This window comes from Myxine glutinosa, chromosome 8, assembly GCF_964187855.1.
Source record: "Myxine glutinosa chromosome 8, kmMyxGlut1.1, whole genome shotgun sequence".
In the NCBI taxonomy this organism is placed as follows: Eukaryota; Metazoa; Chordata; class Myxini; order Myxiniformes; family Myxinidae; genus Myxine; species Myxine glutinosa.
This window is the reverse complement of record NC_136268.1, coordinates 138,025,203-138,044,362: the sequence shown is the minus strand read 5'-3', so window position 1 is coordinate 138,044,362 and position 19,160 is coordinate 138,025,203. Positions and strand designations below refer to the sequence as shown.

Below are 19,160 nucleotides of genomic sequence, written 5' to 3'. Positions count from 1 at the left end.
TAACCCCCCTATGGGGACTCTGGTGAAGGCTACACGCCCGTGGGAACGCTTGGCGATGGATTTCAAGGGCCCTTTGCCGGTGTCGAGCGGCTCTCGCTAGCTGCTCACTATCGTTGATGAGTACTCACGATTCCCCTTTGCTTATATGTGCGCGGACATGACTGCTGCCACGGTGATGCGTTGCTTACAGAACTTGTTCTCAATGTTCGGTTACCCGGCCTATGTCCATACCGACCGGGGTGCAGTCTTCTTGTCTCAGGAGGTGCGCGGCTATCTGCTCCAAAACAACGTTGCGTCTAGTTACACCACGCCGTATAGACCCCAGGCTAATGGGCAGATCGAACGCTTCAACGGGATTATCTGGAGGGCCGTCATGCTCCATCTCCGGACCCACGGCCGGGGCCTCGATAAATGGGCTTGGTCGCTACCTGCGGCGTTGAACTCAATCCGGGCACTCCTGAGTACGGCAACTAACCAAACTCCCCACGAGCGTCTTTTCCACCACCCCAGGAGCTCGGGGTGTATACGGTCTTTGCCCAGTTGGCTCGCTGGGCCCGGGCCGGCCTACCTTAAACGGGCAGTTCGCGCGAGCAAGTACGACCCCCTTGTGGACAAAGTGCAGATTCTCCAGGCTAATCCTGAGCATGCTCGTGTGATGACGTCTGATGGTCGTGAGACTACTGTCTCCGTTCGTCATCTTGCCCCTTGCGGGGTCGACGACCTTAGTAGGGAATCGGACGAACCAGTCGAACCCATCTATGAGACTATGACCTCTCCCGACGCTCCCATCGCCGATAGTCCACCGACCCTCCCCCCGTCGAGACTGCCCGGGTCCGACGACTTGGCGTTACCCCCTTCATCACCCGACCCTGTTGACGCCTCTGACACCGGGGATACAGGGTTACGAGACGCCGTACCCGGGGAATTTCGAACGCGTGCTGGCAGAGAAATTCGCCGCCCGGCCCGCTACGGTTGGGCCGACTGATACTCCGCGCCCATGCTGACGCTCACTCGCTTTTAGCCACGCGGCCGTATAATTCTGACGGGGGGTGAATGTAGTGAAATCGTATCCGTACTGAACCCGGGTGGGGATGCTCGCTGCTCGCTGTCATTGTTGTCCCCACTAGGGGCGTGACTATAAGACCCGTTGCTGTGTCAGTGCTCCGAGACTTCTCCCTTGTGACATGTTACATCGGTAGCCTCGTTAATGGTACGCCTTTATAGAATATCTAGCTTGCTTGCATTGACTGATATGAATGGCTTTATGAGATGTCGCATCGTATGCTTATTGTGTATTTCTACTTGCAGGAATGATCTGATGATCTAAATGCAATTAAACCAAACCGTTGGACTAAAGTTGTGCGGACCTGAATGGTTTTCCACAACAAGGGTCTTTTGGGTTTTCATGGTGTTTTGGGTCTTCAGGGGTCTTAGTGGTCTTGGGGGACTTAAGGGTATTTTGGGTCTTCAAGGGTTTTGGTGGTCTTAAGGGTATTTGGGGACTTAAAGGGTCGTCAAAGGTCTGAGGTTTCTCGGCAGTCTAAACGTAATTAAGAGTTCACGGATTGTTTTTTGGGTGTTCATTTTATTTGAAGAAGAAGAAGAAGACGTTTTGGTCGCATGTAAACAAATATAACCATATACGCTTGCTCTATTATAATAAAATGCATCATGGCCTCAGGCTGCTGACATTGAATTGTTGAAATGGTTGAAATGCAGTTGAAATCGTTTTTATCAAATTGGTTCTCTTGAAATTTTCCCCTCTCCTCTCCAGATCTGCATGTGTGGATCAATTTTTGTCCCCCGTCGCACCGCGGAGCGAAAGGGGGACTATGGTTTTGCCGTACGTGCGTGCGTGCATGCGTAAGCGAAGGACCGAATTCTAATTTGGTGTGTGGGTGCGCACGTTCAAAATCCAAGATGGCCGCAGCCATGTATGTCTGAACATTGTGAGCGGAATATCTTGAAAAATAAGCGAAGTACCAACTTCTAATCTGGTGTGTGGTTGTATCTAGGCATAAGGAAGACCGCTATTGAAAATTGGGTCGCCACGTCAAAATCCAAGATGGCCGCCACCATATATATCTCTGAAACTTGTGAGTGAAATATCTTGAAAACTTAACGAACTACTAACTTCTAACCTGGTGTGTGGGTGTAGCTACGCATAAGGAAGAAGGCTATTGAAAATTGGGTTGCCACGTCAAAATCCAAGTAGGCCGCCGCCGTGTATGTCTGAACCTTGTGAGCGAAATATCTTGAAAAATAAGCGAAGTACCAACTTCTAATCTGGTGTGTGGGTGTATCGAGGCATAAGGAAGAACGCTATTGAAAATTGGGTCGCCACGTCAAAATCCAAGATGGCCGCCACCATATATATCTCTGAAACTTGTGAGTGAAATATCTTGAAAACTTAACGAACTACTAACTTCTAACCTGGTGTGTGGATGTATCGAGGCATAAGGAAGAACGCTATTGGAAATTGGGTCGCCACGTCAAAATCCAAGATGGCCGCCTTGCATCTTCCACTTTGTCAACTCACATCACTTCACCGACGGGGGACCTAGGCGTAACGCTTGTCCATCGTGTTACTCCCTTTGAAATAGACTTTGTCAATCGCTTTCGGTCCCTGAACCTGTTCATGGTTACATGATCTGAAGAGAGCTGTCATGTGATAAGAGTTCTTGAATTCACAATGAAGGATTTGGCAACTCAGAGCATGTATGTTCGAAATTAAATCAGTTTTTATTGGGTTTGCTTGAATATTTAAATCAAAACAGACATCAAATTACAAAACTGCGAATTGTTGGATTTCTGATGATTTCGCTTCACTCAATTGTGTGGGAAAAACCCAGGGGATGTTCATTCTTCTTCACCTGAACATGTCTGCATTGTTGAGACATAGTTTACTTTGTGCTGATTTACACCTTTCTTGTTGCTTTTACATACAGTACTTTTCACAGGATATTTAAATGATAATTATATACGGTGAAGTTTGGAAAATTCGATTTTTGTTTCTTTTATAACGGCCTGGACTCATTGGACTCTTTAATCTGTGTAGCCTGTGTTCACATCTCATCCAAGCTATAAACTGTCGCCCCGGTGTTTCACAGGCAGCGTTTCATAAATCGCCCTTAATGCAATCGTAAGGTGTGCCATGGACATTAAACCGGGCGACCCGTCTGCCGACATTAGTTGTTGGACGCTAAAGATCTCCCGGCGTACTTCACGAAGAGTAGGCGATCTATCGCCAATACAACAACACAACAAGAGGCATTGTAAGGCCATTTTTCCTGCTAGAGCGGGGGTTAGCCTTAGAGAGGCACATAAAGAAACTAAATGTATTCCATTGAGTTGGGGGTGATCAGTGAGGGGCAAGGGTTTGGGGAATGGAGGAATGAACATGTAGAGCAATGCTACCACCTGTGTGGGAATCTGGCATGTCAAAGCAGAGGATACAATAACCAGGGAGACACAGAAGAATCCTAGACATTCTGTGAAATAAATGTTTCCTTGGGATGACTTTTAACAAAGCTTAGCTTCAGCAGCCTTAATCTGTTAAGTTGAAGTGCAGACCTCCGATGTTTGGACCAGGAAATTAGAGATTGAGAAGCACATATGTGAGAGAACTGGTAGAGGGGAACAGGCACAGGGTGTTTATTATTATTATTTACTTTTTGATGTGAGGTGGCCTTCACCACTGGTGTGATCACATTTGTATAAACCCAGGTCAGCAAGAGTCGAACACCTTGTGCGAGTGTAAGTGAGTATTGGTCAAGTGTGTGGAGTTGACAAGGACTGTCTGGGAGTTGTGACATGACTCTGCTATTCAGACAAGGGAGAAGAGGACACAATAAGTATTTATTTGATAGATGATTTGGCAGTAGTTGAAGAGTCTTTGAGGCATTGAGGAACAATCCTTTATTTTTCGACAATCAATCTTTAAAAAAAAAATATGGGGGGGTGGGGGGGAGGGTGGGTTGTCATAATGACAAGTTGCAGCAATACCTACAGGAAATGGATTGTTTACTTAAGCCATACATGATATCAGTCGCAAAAGCAACATCTGTTTCCCTTCCAAAACGATCCAATGCCATTCTCCGGATTTCAAACGAGTTGCTGAGCAGTGTAGGTGGTGACACATTGCAGCTTACAGGGAACCCAGTGGGAAGATGATATGTAGTTTGACATCGTCACTTCCCTGCCAAGTCCTAGTGTTTCATGGTTGCATGACTGACTCCAGTTTTGCTTTGCTTTGCAGTGCCGGAATATCAAGGAGAACCAGAGGACATATCTCGGCAGAAGTGCAAAGCGGCAATGGAGTTGGTACGTTTTAAGCATCTTGTGGGCCGCAAGATTAAGGACATTTATTATTTTCCCATTTGTTTACTGCAATAAGTGAAGAACTGTTGCAATATTTCACCAACATTGTAGAGATTGGAGATCAGAAAGTGTGTGCGTGAGTATATGATGTTAGTTTATGATCGAGGAACGACTTGATTTCAACTTAATTATACATTTTGAACATTAATCACGAGCCAAGTAAGCGTGAGATAAATATGCAGTGGAGTGGCCAAGTGGTTTGCGCCACGCCTGAGATCCTGAGCCAGAATGCCACATGCTGGTTTTGAGATGTGCTGCATGGTGTGCACTGAGCTTGAATCGTGCCAGGGAGAGTCAGCTAAGACATGGCCACGGTGAGCTTTTCCATTTTTCCTCCATGTGAGAGCAAATATCATGACGACTGCCGACACCATTTCTGCGTCACCTCGAGGCTCTGTTCCCCCTTTCTTTTATCCTTCTAAAGGCAATTTTAACTTGTTTACTTGCAGCCCACTGCTCCTAGATCTAATTCCTCTCTTTTTATAAGAACCTGTAGCCATAGTGAGTGTGGTTAGTTCTGGTAGTTGACCAAATGTACATGTTTTTATGTTCATCCCATGCTGTGTCTCTGGCAGTTCTGTGTCTGTAATGATTGATTAATTCAAAGTGTGATTTTATTGTCATTATTATAAAATTTATTAGAAAGTTTGAGAGTCTGTCTTCCTGCTCATATAATCTTTGCTCGAAGATGATATTGGGTAAACCAAAGTCATTGATTTTGATACAGTCTGGCATCCCATCCCGCCTTACTCTCCAAACTCTGTGCTTGTGGCATCCAAGGCCAACTCCACTCTTGGGTTCCTGACTTCCTCCGCTCTCGGAGCCAACGTGTAGCTTGCAACGAAATCTTTTCATCTCCTCTCCCTGTCGAGGGCAGTGTACTGGGCCCAATCCTATTCCTGATCGTCATCAATCAACTCTCTGACTCTCTGGAAAATCTTCCTTATCTATGGTAATTGCTGATAACTCCACCCTCTGCCATGACATCCCTCATACTTCAGACGAGCAGGGTTTCTTCCCTCTCTTCAGACCATGAAAAAGAAAACCACAAGCTGGTCAAACACTCGGAATATGTCTTTAAATCCTGAGAAATCTAACCTTCTCACTATCTCTCCGAAAGAACCGTCTGGCAAACCCTCCTATCTACTTTCTCAACAATCCTCGTTCAGTCATTGAAACTCTTGGGTCACTGTCAGCCACGATCTTTCTGGACAAACCGGATGATTTCAAAGTTGCCCTCCAAAGGCAGATGCTGACTGGGCATCCTCGTTCTTGCAGAGTCCTTCCTTGGGAAACGTGAACTATCTACCGACAAGTCTTTCATTTGCAGCTTGATGGAGTACTGTTCTCCCCTCTGGGCTGGCTCCCCTGCCTTACATCTTGCTCAGCTTGACGATGTGGAAACCAACGCCTTCAAGATAATCGGACTTTCCCACGAATAAGGTGAGTCTATTGATCTATAACTTTGCCATCACTGATTGTCTGTCTTCTTCTGCCTCCTTTCTGGGCCCAGTTGCTAGTAACCCGATTAAGCACTATGCTGTGGATAAATCACCAATCCGGCTGATAATTTTACCCTACTGTTGCTCAAAGCCTGGATAACTTTATCTGCTGGATAACTTTATCTGCTGGATAACTTTATCTGCTGGATCACTTTATCTGCTGGATAACTTTATCTGCTGGATAACCTTATCTGCTGGATAAATTGGTGAGTTTTCCGGATAACTTTATCCAAGCTCCTCTGGCCCAGATAACACCTTATCTGTGGTTAGTGATGCATGCATAGGTTTGTCCAATTCAATATGGCAGACAATCCAGATTTTTTGACATCTGTCGGACAAACGTTGAAAGGAAATTCCGCAAACGTGTTTATCCAGTCTGTCATGTATGGACGTGCAAACATGTTGAACCAGAGTGTCACGTATGGACCTGCAAACGTTCCCCGTGTTCAAATGGGTCACTTTCCATTTCAGGGAGTCACATCAGAGTGTAGATGGTGCGGACATGAAACGGGTCTGTATCCTGAGAGTAAATAAATGTACGACAATCGATCATTCGTGAACCATTTCTCCTTTAATTCCTCCGCTGAGCGATAGTTATCTCCGACACCGTTGACGGCAGCTGTGATCGTCAACCACACCTTCCTCTTCACATCATTCGTTAGGGTGTTGGAAAATGTACTCCTACTGAGCTTTATATGATTCCTCTGCCACCACACACAGCATATCATATTCAGTTGGAGTAAAATTTGCCTTCCTCTTTTTAGTACGACTGATTTCAGCCTTCATGATAGCTTTGCCATCAGATGAGATATCCCAATGCATTGTGGGAAGCCATCTACCAATCCTAAAAGTTATCTCACCCTTATATGTCGGATAGTTAACATAGGATAAGAATTTAACCACAGAATAGTTGTTATCCAGTGGTCAGATTATCTGGGTTTCTAGCAAACGGCAAGGTCTTGCACCCTCTGCCCTCTCCATGCTTTTCCCCCCACATATATCTGCAGGGCGCACATGGTTCTCGAGCCTTTGAGTGAAATACCTCTTGGTAAGTGTGACGTAACGCGCGCGTTTGGACCCGGAAACAGAATTATGACGCGGCGCGTTACGTCACGGCTTACCAAGAGGATATCACAATCGATATGCTCTACCTTTACGTTTTTCATTCAGTGTTAAAAACAAACAAACCAATTGTTAAAATGATTATCAAATATCGAACGCATCGGCGTTACTGGTCTTCCAACGACACAGTACTTATAGGCCCGGCAGAAGGATCATGTTATTACCCAACCCTTGTGGGGTATATTAATCACAGTAGATCTTCGCTCAGTTCTGTAAGTAAAACTTACCTCACAGATGTCGGGATTCGTCCAAATTTCTTTGTTTAATGTTATAAACGGCATTAGCGACTATTTAAAAAGCTAATAATATGTTTATGGTTTATAATATTGTTACGGATCTCTACGTCGGCCTTTCCCCCTTAAGAAGGGGGGATTAATCCCCTTGTCCGCGACTGACCGACGTGAGTCCTGGGGGTCCCAACGCTCCTTCCGGTCGGGAGCAGCCAGGGTATTTGGTCTACAAAAAGTCCCAAGGACCTGAGTGCCACTCCTGACCGTGAAGCAAGGGAGGGACTCCCGCTCGAACCCCGGTTTTAGATGGTCTAGTTGCCGAGCGGTTTTTAGCAACCCGAAGTTCGAGTCATTAGCATTCACTAACCCGATTCCGAAACGTTGGCCAAATCGTGCCACAGGTATTCAATGAAGGAAATCACTAAGATGACACGGATGTGAAGAAGAAGCAGAACAAAGGTAGGAAATACGAATATGATTTATTTACTACTATTTATGTACACAATGAAAAGTAACCAAGGAGAAGGAAAGATAAAATAAAGACAGAAAGAATGGAAGGAGACACAGTGCAAATATTAACTTATCTAAACAGGCTTAACTTATACCCTGGGACAAGACAAAAGACAGACTACAAGCACACTTACACGGGGGATGATGACAGGAATGGCAGGAGGTGGATGGCTGGAGGGAGAGGAAGGTTCAGCTGGACGCTGGCTGGGGCTTGATCCCGCACGGGACGTCGGCCTGGACCTCGACGGCCACCGATGCCACCGATGCCACCGCAAACTGGTTCCTGCCTAGCAGCGAGTCGAAGCTGCGTGGTGGAGTCAAAGCTGCTTGGTGGAGTCAACGCTGCCTGCTGGAGTCAAAGCTGCGTGGTACTGCTCGTGGGGCTCTGTCACTTCCTTCCTCTGGACTCATCTGCCGCATCTCTCTCTCCCTCTCTCTCAAAGGCTTCCGCGCGCGCTTTTATAGCGCGCCTCCAGATCAACCCGCGCCACGCCCGAGCTGGTCTCTCACCGGTCCTGATTGGCGGGTCGGGGCTCGCTGGCTCCACCTTGTTATGACGATCGGCGGCTCCCCCCCTTCTTCTCCGATCTGACCGCGTGTTCAATGGAGGTTTTGCAGCGAAAACCACAAAGCAGTAGTGGCGAATGCAGAAAACCGCACGCCGAAAACCGCCCAATGCAGTTGGCAATTGATGACAAAAGGGGATTGCGAAGGGAATCTACCTTATTTGAATTCGGTGCAATGGAGTGTCAATTAATGGAAGACAAAGCCTTAAACTAATACACATAATAAGGAGATAACTACTGAACAGGGAGATCTATAATATGCTACGGGATTGTATATGGAATAACTACGGGAACGACCTTTGACCTTTATACACCAAATGGAGGAAGGAGGGTGATATTTACAACAATTTCATTACACTTACAACGATAATAAAAACTACAACACCATTCTCAAATCCACAACAATATTTTACAAGCCCGGCTTTGCCGCTGTTAGACTTCCTGTCTTGTTGTTATCCTCTTGGTAAGCCGTGACGTAACGCGCCACGTCATAATTCTGTTTCCGGGTCCAAACGCGCGCGTTACGTCACGGCTTACCAAGAGGATAATCCAGAATCACTCCTCACCCCCACTCATTTGTTTCTCCTTTTTCCTACCTGTGGAACCAACTTCCACATTCTCTTCAATTCCATTCTTCCCTCCTGGTCTTCAAGACAGATGTTCACCACAATCTCAGATCATCCCCCATCCAAAACCATGATCTTTTCTACACCCGTTAAAACCATCCCCCAGCAAACCCCTCCCCCCAAATTTTGCATCTCTATCCATCTTGTCCACCCCAGTTGTGTTCTCCTCGACACTTCATCGTTACCCGCATCCCTTGTGTGTCCTTCTCTGTCTATTTTCTCCCTCGGCCCTTATGTTGGCACTTTCCCCCCTCCCGTTCCCTTCTCTTTCTGCTGTTCCTTTTGTTATGTTGTGTCCTGGTCCATTCAGTGTTCTATCTCTTCCACGAGCCTTGACTCTGTATAAAAAAGCCATTGATTAGGCAGGAATGAGGCACTCAAATTCAAAATTGGGCTGCTCGGCAATCTTAGGATAATTGTCCCCAGTGCAATTGTGGTCCACCAAGCCCCGGTCACATTACAATATGCAGTTTTTCTAATTGATGGAAGTTATATGATAGCATTGAGTCCATTTTGGCTTTCTCTAACTTTCGAGGGAAATTTATTGGAGATTATGCTCGGGATCTAGGAGTAGCACAATGTGATAGAAGGATGTTGTGGGGGAGGTGAGGTTTATTGTTATTGTACTCGTTTATCAATAAAGCTATATCACAAGTACACACATCTTATTACCTCCACCACCAAAGGTGGATGGAGGTTATGTTTTCACCCCTGTCTGTCTGTTTGTCTGTCCGTTTGTGAACAAGATATCTCAAAGTTGTGGACGGATTTGGACGAAACTTGGTGAACCGGTTGGGTGTCTGACAAGGACAAATAGATTAGATTTTGGTTTAGGTCCGAATCTAGATCCGGCCTATCAGTGGGATACAAAAGTAAACTGTTCACCAGGTGGAGGTATGTTCGCTACTGGGTGCCGTTCTAGTTAAATCCATGTTTTATCTGCTTTGCTCCTTTACCTTTTCTAAAATACTTAAAACATATTTTTAGATCAGTAATTAACTGGAAACCCAAGGTAATTGAAGGGTACAGGTGCATGGATTAATATTCTGTTGTTTATTCAGTTTCCTCAGCTTTCCTCTTCTGACTCACAAAAAGCCCCATAACACAACCAAATGAAACCACCACCTTCAACTTCCTCGGATCATGCTCCATTTCCTCCTTTTGTGCAGGATATGAGGCTCGTAGGGGAGCTGCCTCCCTCACACACATGAACACACAGAGGAATACATGAGACAACACAGGACTGTTCGATGAGACAAACACAGCCACTGAGCTTTGGGAGAAATTTTGACACGATGCAGCACAAAAGAATAGTGTCAAAATTTATTTACAAGTAAAAGCAAAACATAATGGGTTTTAGTCAAAGGGTCATTTACCTTTTTCACCTCTCCTTCTGCTTTGCTCTGCACCATCCACCCCCACTTTCTTGCAGATATAATTTGGAAAGGCCCTTCCGCCCCCCCCCCTCCATCCACCCCTCGCCCCCCCCATACCCACTCCCATTATGTCAATCTTTGCTTTTGAAACAAATTGGAATGCTGTTATTTTTTGGTTTTGTTTTCACCGACTGTTAAACCTATTGTTGTGGTTGTGTACTGTAGGCATATTTGTCATGAAAAAAAAATTCGTGTATTTTTTTTGTTAAAAGCAAAAACCCACTTGATTTTGTAAGAAGGTATCATAAGCTTTAAAAAAATTTAGGGTGGCATTTTTTCTGAACATTCTAATGGCCTGAAATCCAAGATGGTCACCACCGTAGCAAAACGTCCTAAATTTGACGCTAAAATTAACTTAATGTGGTTTAAATATTTTTGTTTTCAGCATGAACTGCTTGGAACTTGTATATAGAGGTGACTATAATAACAATAACTTCCACTTGACTACTAATCTTTTTATTTTGCACAATTTCAGACAGAGGCTGCCTTTTTTATTTCAACATGGCGGCCGGAAAATTGACGTTCGAATCCAGTCACCGGCAGAAGTTTGTTCGCTTTATAGTGTTAAGGTTCCACTTGTCCATTTTATGGTGTACTAACATATTCTTTTCTTCTTTTGCAGGCTGCAAGTACCCACAGCAACCATCACCCAGGATAACATAGCTTAGAGACCTTAGATTAACCAAAATGGCAGAGTCTTCATCTAACAAGAAGTCAAAAACGGTGGATTTTGAACTATGCTTTGCCAGTTGAGCAGCAAGCAAACAGATTATACAAACTATGTGCTTCATCCTTCTTTGCCTTCAGTAGAGAAAGTAATTACAACAACTGATGTTCGATGTTTATATGGGGAAACAGAATTCTCTACATTAAAGAATCGCATAAAAGGTTTGTCAAACTCAGTGCAGTATTTCACGAGCATGGAAACCCATTTGAATCCACTGATGAGGATGAGATCTACAACCTGCTCACCAAAGCAGTTATGAATGAAACTGCTACCAACGACATCCTTCGGCGTGATGAGATTGGGCAACAGATGTTTGAAGGTTTCGTCACTGAACGCCTAACGGAAGGAAAACTTTCTGTGTGGGACAAAATGACCAAAAAGAAACTGGGTACCTTCAAAAGTGCCAATGCAATGGCAGAAATCCGAATGGGAGACAAGGTGGTCAAAATCAAAGAAGAGCGAGGACTGTTGCAACGGTTCATTGTTATTTCAAGAAGTCGACCAGAGCTGAATCTCAAGGAATGCATCGGAACTTATGAGTTTGGTGTGGTGCCTCGATCACTATTTGCTTCAGATGGATCCCTCCTGCTGGCATACGATAAGGCATCAATACTTCATCATCTTGAGAAGCTGGACAGTAACACACAACATGTTCAAGCTGACAGAAATGAGGCAATCCAAGCAATCCAAGTACCCTTGCAGGTGGCAGACACAGCAGTGGAACATACAAATGTTGACCCAACAGATGAATCGTCAGCACACCGAGTGATCATTATTGATGGGATGGCTATGGTGAATTCAGTTATCAAAACGGAACAAATGAAAATATGCCAAGACTTTGCAGATGCCTTTCTCCAGATAATCTGTAACATGGCAGCACAATATGATGAGGTCAGATTGGTGTTCGACCGGTACATCAAAACATCGCTCAAGGAACAGATGAGGGCAAAGAGGACCAAGGGAAAGTCAACATATTACCACGTGAAGGACAACACTTTAATCCAACATATTTCCCTGAAGGACTTCTTATCAGATATCCGCGCCAAAGGACAACTGACCGACTATTTGGCTGACAAAGTTGTATGTCTCAGCAAGAGCTCCAACAACAGACTGAAACAACTTATGGTGACCTCAGGAACACAAACCAAGGGCAATGTTGATATCCCAGACTCGCTCCTCACTCACAGCCAAGAAGAGGCAGACACTTTGCTTGTACTGCATGCTCTAACTGTTCTCAATGAAGCAGAACTTGTTGTCAGTTCCCCAGACACAGACGTCTTTTTGTTGCTTGTCTACATGTATCCAAACTTACCAACGTCTACAACCTTCCTTACGGGAAAGGGCAGGCTGAAGAGGAACATTTCTGTGCGGAGCATATACAACAACTTAGGACCAAAGCGCGCTTCTGCACTGTTAGGTTTTCATGCTCTGACAGGTTCCGATATGTCTGGTAGATTTGCTGGCAGAACCAAAGACTCGTGCTTCAAGGCATTTATGTCTTGTGATGATGAGATCCTGGATGCACTAGCAATGCTCGGGAATGATGACATTGATCTGCCCGCTGATGTATGCTCTCAGTTGGAACGCTTTGTCTGTATTTTGTATCGATCCAAAATCTACACAAAAGTGAATGAGCTCCGTTGGTTCCTCTACTCAAATCGTGCAGCCGAAGGAGAAAACCTACCACCAACTTCTGGTTCACTGGACTTACACATTCGTCGGGCACATTACATATCCTTGATTTGGAGAAAAGCTTGTGAAACTCACCCGTGCCTCCCAGCACCACCTGCATTTGGTTGGACATTTGATGCAATTTCAAGTCACTTCTCTCCAGTTCGCTGTTTGAATCCACCAGCTCCTGAAGCAGTATTGCACCTCATAAAGTGCGGGTGCAAACGTGGATGCGAAGGAAGGTGCAGCTGTCGCAAGAACAATATCCCATGTACGGAAGTTTGTGGATGCTGGGTTTTCAGCTGCAACAACAAAACTGTCCAACCAGGGATAAATGAAGATTGTGAAGATTGAGGTGTTACTTTCGATGACATTCACAAAATTATAATTCACTTGATATCCATTGGTAAAAATACTAAATGAAAGCCAGGCATTTAATCAGTATGACTTTTTGCATCTTCCTGTTTAAACGATTTAAGAGATTGAACAGTAAATCAAGTATTTCATTTTATTTAGATCTGTTTGTTGGCTTGTTAATTATGTATTCTTTGTGAAAAATACATGTCTTTAAATAGATACTTTGTTTGTAATTACATGCGAAGGGAGAAGGTATAGTTTACATTGTGGGTGCGCGGTGGCCATTTTGGAATTTGGCATGTAGATCATACATATAACATAAATTTGATGATTCCATTCGATTCCTGGTCTCAGAAAACATATATTTAGACACTTTATTTGTAATTGTATCGCATGTACTCGCGAAGATATCGCATTATTAGTGTTCGGCGGCCATTTTGAACGCCATCTTGGATTTCATAGTCTTAGAATGTTCAGAAAAAATGCCACCCTAATTTTTTTTTAAGCTTATGATACCTTCTTACAAAATCAATTGAGTTTTTGCTTTTAACAAAAAAATACACGAAATTCCAAATATGCCTATACTAGTGGGTTATCCTCAGTATTCAAGTACAGCTCACTTAATTACCCAAAGAGGACTGGCATTGGTGCATTCTAACCTCATGCCAGTGATGTTCCCCAGTTATCTGTGACTTCTATCTAGCACATTGACACTACACTGCATTTTAAACTTTGATGATTGTCTTGACTTCCCTTTTCCACCTGGCGTTTGAAAATAATGTATTTGCATATCTCGCTTGTTGTCTATGAAGAATCCATCAAGCAAACGGCTGATTTTGAAATGCTCTTTCTGAAGGTTGATGGGCCACTCATCGTTGAGGACGCATGTCTTTGCTTCAATGCGCTTGGAGGTCTCCCAGGCCCATACATGTGAGTGTCAACTGCTGGGCACATAATTTGGTTATTTCTGTACAGTAACCCTCTTTCTTAATGTTTGCTTGTTTGACATTTTATTTTCTGCCAGAAAATGGTTTTTGGACAAACTAAAGCCTGAAGGTAAGCCTTGAAGGAACTCATTTTTCTATCTTTGGCTGTTCATTGATGCAATTTATGTCAATTCTGGGGGAATGGGGTGAACTGATTTGATTGCATGTTGTGCAGTATAATTCAATTAATAAGAATGTATTATAATAAGAAAGTGATTGATAAGTATTTTGCATGAAAAGAACAACTTTATTTACAAAGATTATTGCTCATATTGGAGAAAGCTTTTATAATATAGAACGTGAAAGACATACAACCAAGTCATGGGTAAACATGACAGCTTGCGGGTCATTTCATGGTAAATCAACCAGAGATGTTCACGATCACTTCCAATTTTGATGAGATTTGGCACCCATTGGAACTGATGGGAATCCTAATGTTGCAAAATTCAAAACCCTGCAAGTGAAATGTATTTTTATTTAAAGTAAATAAATAAATCAGTTGGACACGTTATTGTATGGAGATGGCTATCATAAGGAATTCATGCCCATAACCTTACTGCAATAATGCCATTCATTGACTTTCGAAAAGCCTTTGACTCCATCCATCGTGGCAAGATGATGAACATCCTATCAGCATATGGAATCGCTGATCAACTTGTGATTGTGACTTTCCATATGCCTTGTAATACTTGTACCAAGATGCTCTCGCTCAATGGAGAAATGCAACTTTACAAAGTTCTAGCCAGAGTACTACGGGGAGACATCCTTGCCCATTACCTGTTTGTCATAGTGCTTGATGACACACTCTGAAACGTTGTAATAGGCAAGGAGGAGGGATTGTGATTCCAACTACAATTAAGAAAAAGTAAAAGAGTCACAATGGAGGTTCTTGCTGATCTTGACGTTGCAATGACAGAGACATTGTCAGAAGGAGTGATCAAGCGCACAACTTCTCAAGAGAGTTCAAGTGCCTGTAAAAATAGGGCTGACGAGATAGACACTCTGTAGAGAGCATACCTCCGCCAGGCTGAACAGTTTATGTTTAGTATCCCACTGATAGGTTGGATCTGGACCTGAACCAAAATCTAGTCGTCTTGTTCTTGTCGTCTAACCAACTCGTCCACCAAGTCATGTCATCCATAACTTTTCGAAATATCGTGCTATATGTCGGTTTTAGCCCTATCACTCAATGGTGAAGAATCGCTTTAAAACAATCTCTGATTTGCATCTGGATTCGAATCTTCACCAACATTTAATCAATTCTTCGTTGTCACACACCCAACTGTGCACCAAATTTCGTCTGAATCTGTACAAATTTTTGAGATATACTATTCACAGACAAACAAACAGACAGGGGTGAAAACATAACCTCCACCACCTTCGGTGGCGGAGGTAATACTTAGTGCGACAAAAAAAAACTAGAGTGATGGCATCAAGTCAGTCGAGAGAGGTCTCAATCATGTCAAATGAGCGAATAAAACCTGAGACTGTCAAAGACTTCTTGATTCCTGGGTTAACACAACTACTCATGATATCAAAACAAAGGAAAGCTGCCGCATGGAGAATATGCAACAAACTTTCAATAATATGGACGTTGACACTCTCGGTGACTAAACCGACACCTCCCTCTGGCTTTGCTGGTGGGGAGGGTGACTGTGATACCCTGCAGGGACTAAAAGCCTACAAAGGGCAGATGAGCTGCTGAAGGGAGCCAATGGCCATCCCGTAAGGAGATGGTGTTTCCTAAAAAAAACACCCATCTGGATTGGGCTGGTTCAAGTTATACCAAAGACTTTTAAAATGGTATGTATTGTTTCCTTGCTTGACGTTCAGCATTTAAAAGAATAGAGCACGGACAATCCCCTTCGGTTGGCATCTATGGGGAGGAGGAAATGTCCCACTAAGTCCCATGAGAAAAGCGGCACCATTGTTATGACGTCGCTGGTACCAAGAGGATCCCGGGAAGTGAAGGCAGCGATGGCACATCCCCAAGGTGTGTGTGTGCGTGCGTGCGTGCATGCGCGTGCGCTCTATTACGAGCCTTAGAACGTATAATAAATAGAGGAACAACTATTCATGGCAACAGTTGTCTGTCCAGCTTCATGGAAGTGAAGCATGACCCCTCAATGCAAACAATGAGAAGGAACTTGATGGATGCTATACTCAACATCTTCATTCAGCTTTCAATGTCAACTGATCTGAACATAAGACAAATAAAGAGCTCTATGGTTCTCTTCCAAGGCTGTCGGTTAAAATTAGAAGAAGACGTCGCAGGATTGCTAGGCACTGCTACGACCGCAAAAAACGAACCTATTTCCAATCTTGTACTCTGGACACCTAAACATGGAAGGTTGAAGTGGGGCAGTCCAGCACCTCAACTACATCAACATGTTAAAGAAGGATATGGGCCTCGAGACGTAGGAACTACACACCAATGCTTGATCGAGAGAACTGGAAGCTGAGGCTCAATATCACCTGAGTTTTGCCTGAGCCGACTTAAGAAGAAGATAAACTTTACATACAATTAGGGATGTCCATTTTATTCTGGCAGGGAACCATAAAAGTATAGATTATAACCTTCAATCAAATATAAAGCATTAATTTATGAATAAATTGAAATGGACAACCTCTAAACATTCAATCTTGTTAATATGGAAACCATATGGACCAGACATGACACAACCCACAAATTGTTAGGAAGATTCTCCGAAGTTATTTGCTACCAATTATTCATACCTTTCTGTGTATAATGATGTAAAGTGGAAAAAAAGAAGTGGTTTGATGAACAAATTTGGTAATTCCTCAGTTTTTGGAACTTCATCAGTTTCATTTTCTTTTGAAACGAAACAATAATTATCTTTATCCCTTATTTGTTTTTATTTTTTTATTTTTTACATCATGCCACCATTGATGTCATCATTCGCAAACTCGATTTTTTATGAAGGGTGATTCTGGGTGATGTATGGTCTTGTTTTTCTCGGATACCTTTAAACCTATCTTATTTGCATGTAATAAGTAGATTAATTTCAGAGAATTGGGTCAACCTGTCGAAGTAGTTTATTTTCATCTTTTATTTCTTTATTTCCTTCTTTCTCTCTATCTTTCTTTCTTCCTTCCTCACCCACTTCTGACCAGGCCTTTACAAGCTTCTCGCGGCATTCGATGACAAGTCGGCACGTGCTGTTTGCACGTTTGCATACAGTTCGGGACGTAAGGATGACCCAGTGATCCTTTTCCGGGGAGAAACACCTGTACGTTTGTGCATCGTCACTCAGTAACAATCCTTAATGAAACTTTTCCCTTTTTCTTGTGGTCCCAAGTGACATCATAAACTTACCACCTTGTTTCTCAAACCAAAATATATCTGCAAACTTTTCTGGGTCCCATTTTGGTAATGATTGACAAATTAGGCTGATTTAGGAATACAATTCCCCACAACTATGGTGGCACCTGTTTAAACATTAAATTAGTTCATCAAACATTAAACTAGTTTAAACATTAAACTAGAAATAATTATTAAATAGGTAATGTATATGTTAACTCTATTACATAATGCAATGAAAATGGCCCAGATGCAGCTTCACAGCCACATGGATAATGGCTTTACGAGGCCCATCCTTCATTTGCATTATACTCCTCTGATCGGAGTTCTGCACAATGTTTCTTTCCAATGCATTTTTCAGTTCAATCCCAAAACATCGACTCGTATTGTTCAGCTGTTATCTGACACAAGATTCAATATGTGTGATACACGAGTAATGGTTGAAATATAAATAGAAAAGAAAGCAAGGTAATGGAAAACTAACTCTATATCTTTTCAAATGCCACTGTACTTGACTTACCTAAAATTGGCCAATTTCATTATCGCAATTAACAACTAGAAAGCATCTGAAAATGCAAAGCCCGTCCGCATCCGCTTTGTATTCAGACATCTTCTTGTTCTTCCATATGCTAAGCATGACAAAAACGGCTAAAAAAAACATACGCAATGAAGATTGACGATTTTATGCAACCTTGACCTTTTGATCTAAAAGACAATTTGCTTCTAGATTTTGATTTGTGAACCAATTTAGTGACCTAATCTGCAAATTCTTAATTTTCAGCAGGTCAATTGAATGAAAATTGACCATTTTTTGTGTTGCTGACCTTTCGACCATATTGTTCATTTATCTTCTCCATATCTTCAAAAAAAATTTGCTGAAAATTTGATGACAAAAGCTCAAATGGTTAAAAAAAAAAGTTACAGCCCAGACAGATACACACACACACACACACACACACGCACACACACACACAGAAGTGATTGCAAAACCCCATCTCCCGCTGCATGGGGGACGGGCTAATAAAACATTATGTTGGCTGAACTAAATCGGCTACAAATTGAATGCAAGGTATAATTGGAACACATTGTTTTGAATGAGTTGCTCAGCTTTTATATATACAACTTATTCCCACCAGGGGAAAATCGTAGAACCAAGGGGATCACGAGACTTCGGTTGGGATCCCTGCTTCCAGCCGGATGGCTTTGACAAAACGTGAGTTTTTGAAGTTTTTTTTAGATTTGTGTACACTGTGACATCACAAACATAATTGGAGAGTGCATGCTCGTTATTGATTGGATCGTTTTGCGTCAGTTAGCGGATTAACAAGGATTTACGTAACCTCCATGGTAAAAGCTCTGCTTGAGAGAATGTCACAGTTATTTCGGTGGTATATAAACAACAGACCGCTTACTCGATCACTGAGGCCTACCTTCACAAGGCCCGTGATGCTGATCTGCTGAAAATCCTTTTCACGGTCGCTTTCATAATTTTACAGCGAAGGGAAAACTTGTATGGAGGGCATGGCAATTGTGAATATGACAGCTCGAAAGTCTTTGACTTTGCATAGCAGTAAGTACCAACATGGTGGCCGTAGTATGTAAATTGTGGGTGGAGTCAGATGAACTGTCTTGCCAATGGCTGAAACTCGGACGCACTCACGCATGGCTCCTTTTATAGTATGAAACTCGATTCTGAGTTTCAGTTGAGGCCCGGACTTCTGTGGA

At 43.2% G+C, this 19,160-nt stretch overlaps 1 protein-coding gene across 1 annotated transcript in view; it reads left to right on the top strand.

The window, feature by feature from the left end:
* The window catches only part of ITPA (inosine triphosphatase), a 34,591-nt gene that overhangs the window by 14,213 nt on the left and 1,218 nt on the right, over nucleotides 1-19,160 (top strand). Inside the window, exons 3-7 of the mRNA XM_068125269.2 lie at nucleotides 4,259-4,323; nucleotides 13,984-14,057; nucleotides 14,152-14,183; nucleotides 17,249-17,364; nucleotides 18,572-18,648. Of these exons, the coding sequence (XP_067981370.1) occupies nucleotides 4,259-4,323; nucleotides 13,984-14,057; nucleotides 14,152-14,183; nucleotides 17,249-17,364; nucleotides 18,572-18,648 (364 nt within the window). The remainder of the gene's footprint in view (nucleotides 1-4,258; nucleotides 4,324-13,983; nucleotides 14,058-14,151; nucleotides 14,184-17,248; nucleotides 17,365-18,571; nucleotides 18,649-19,160) is intronic.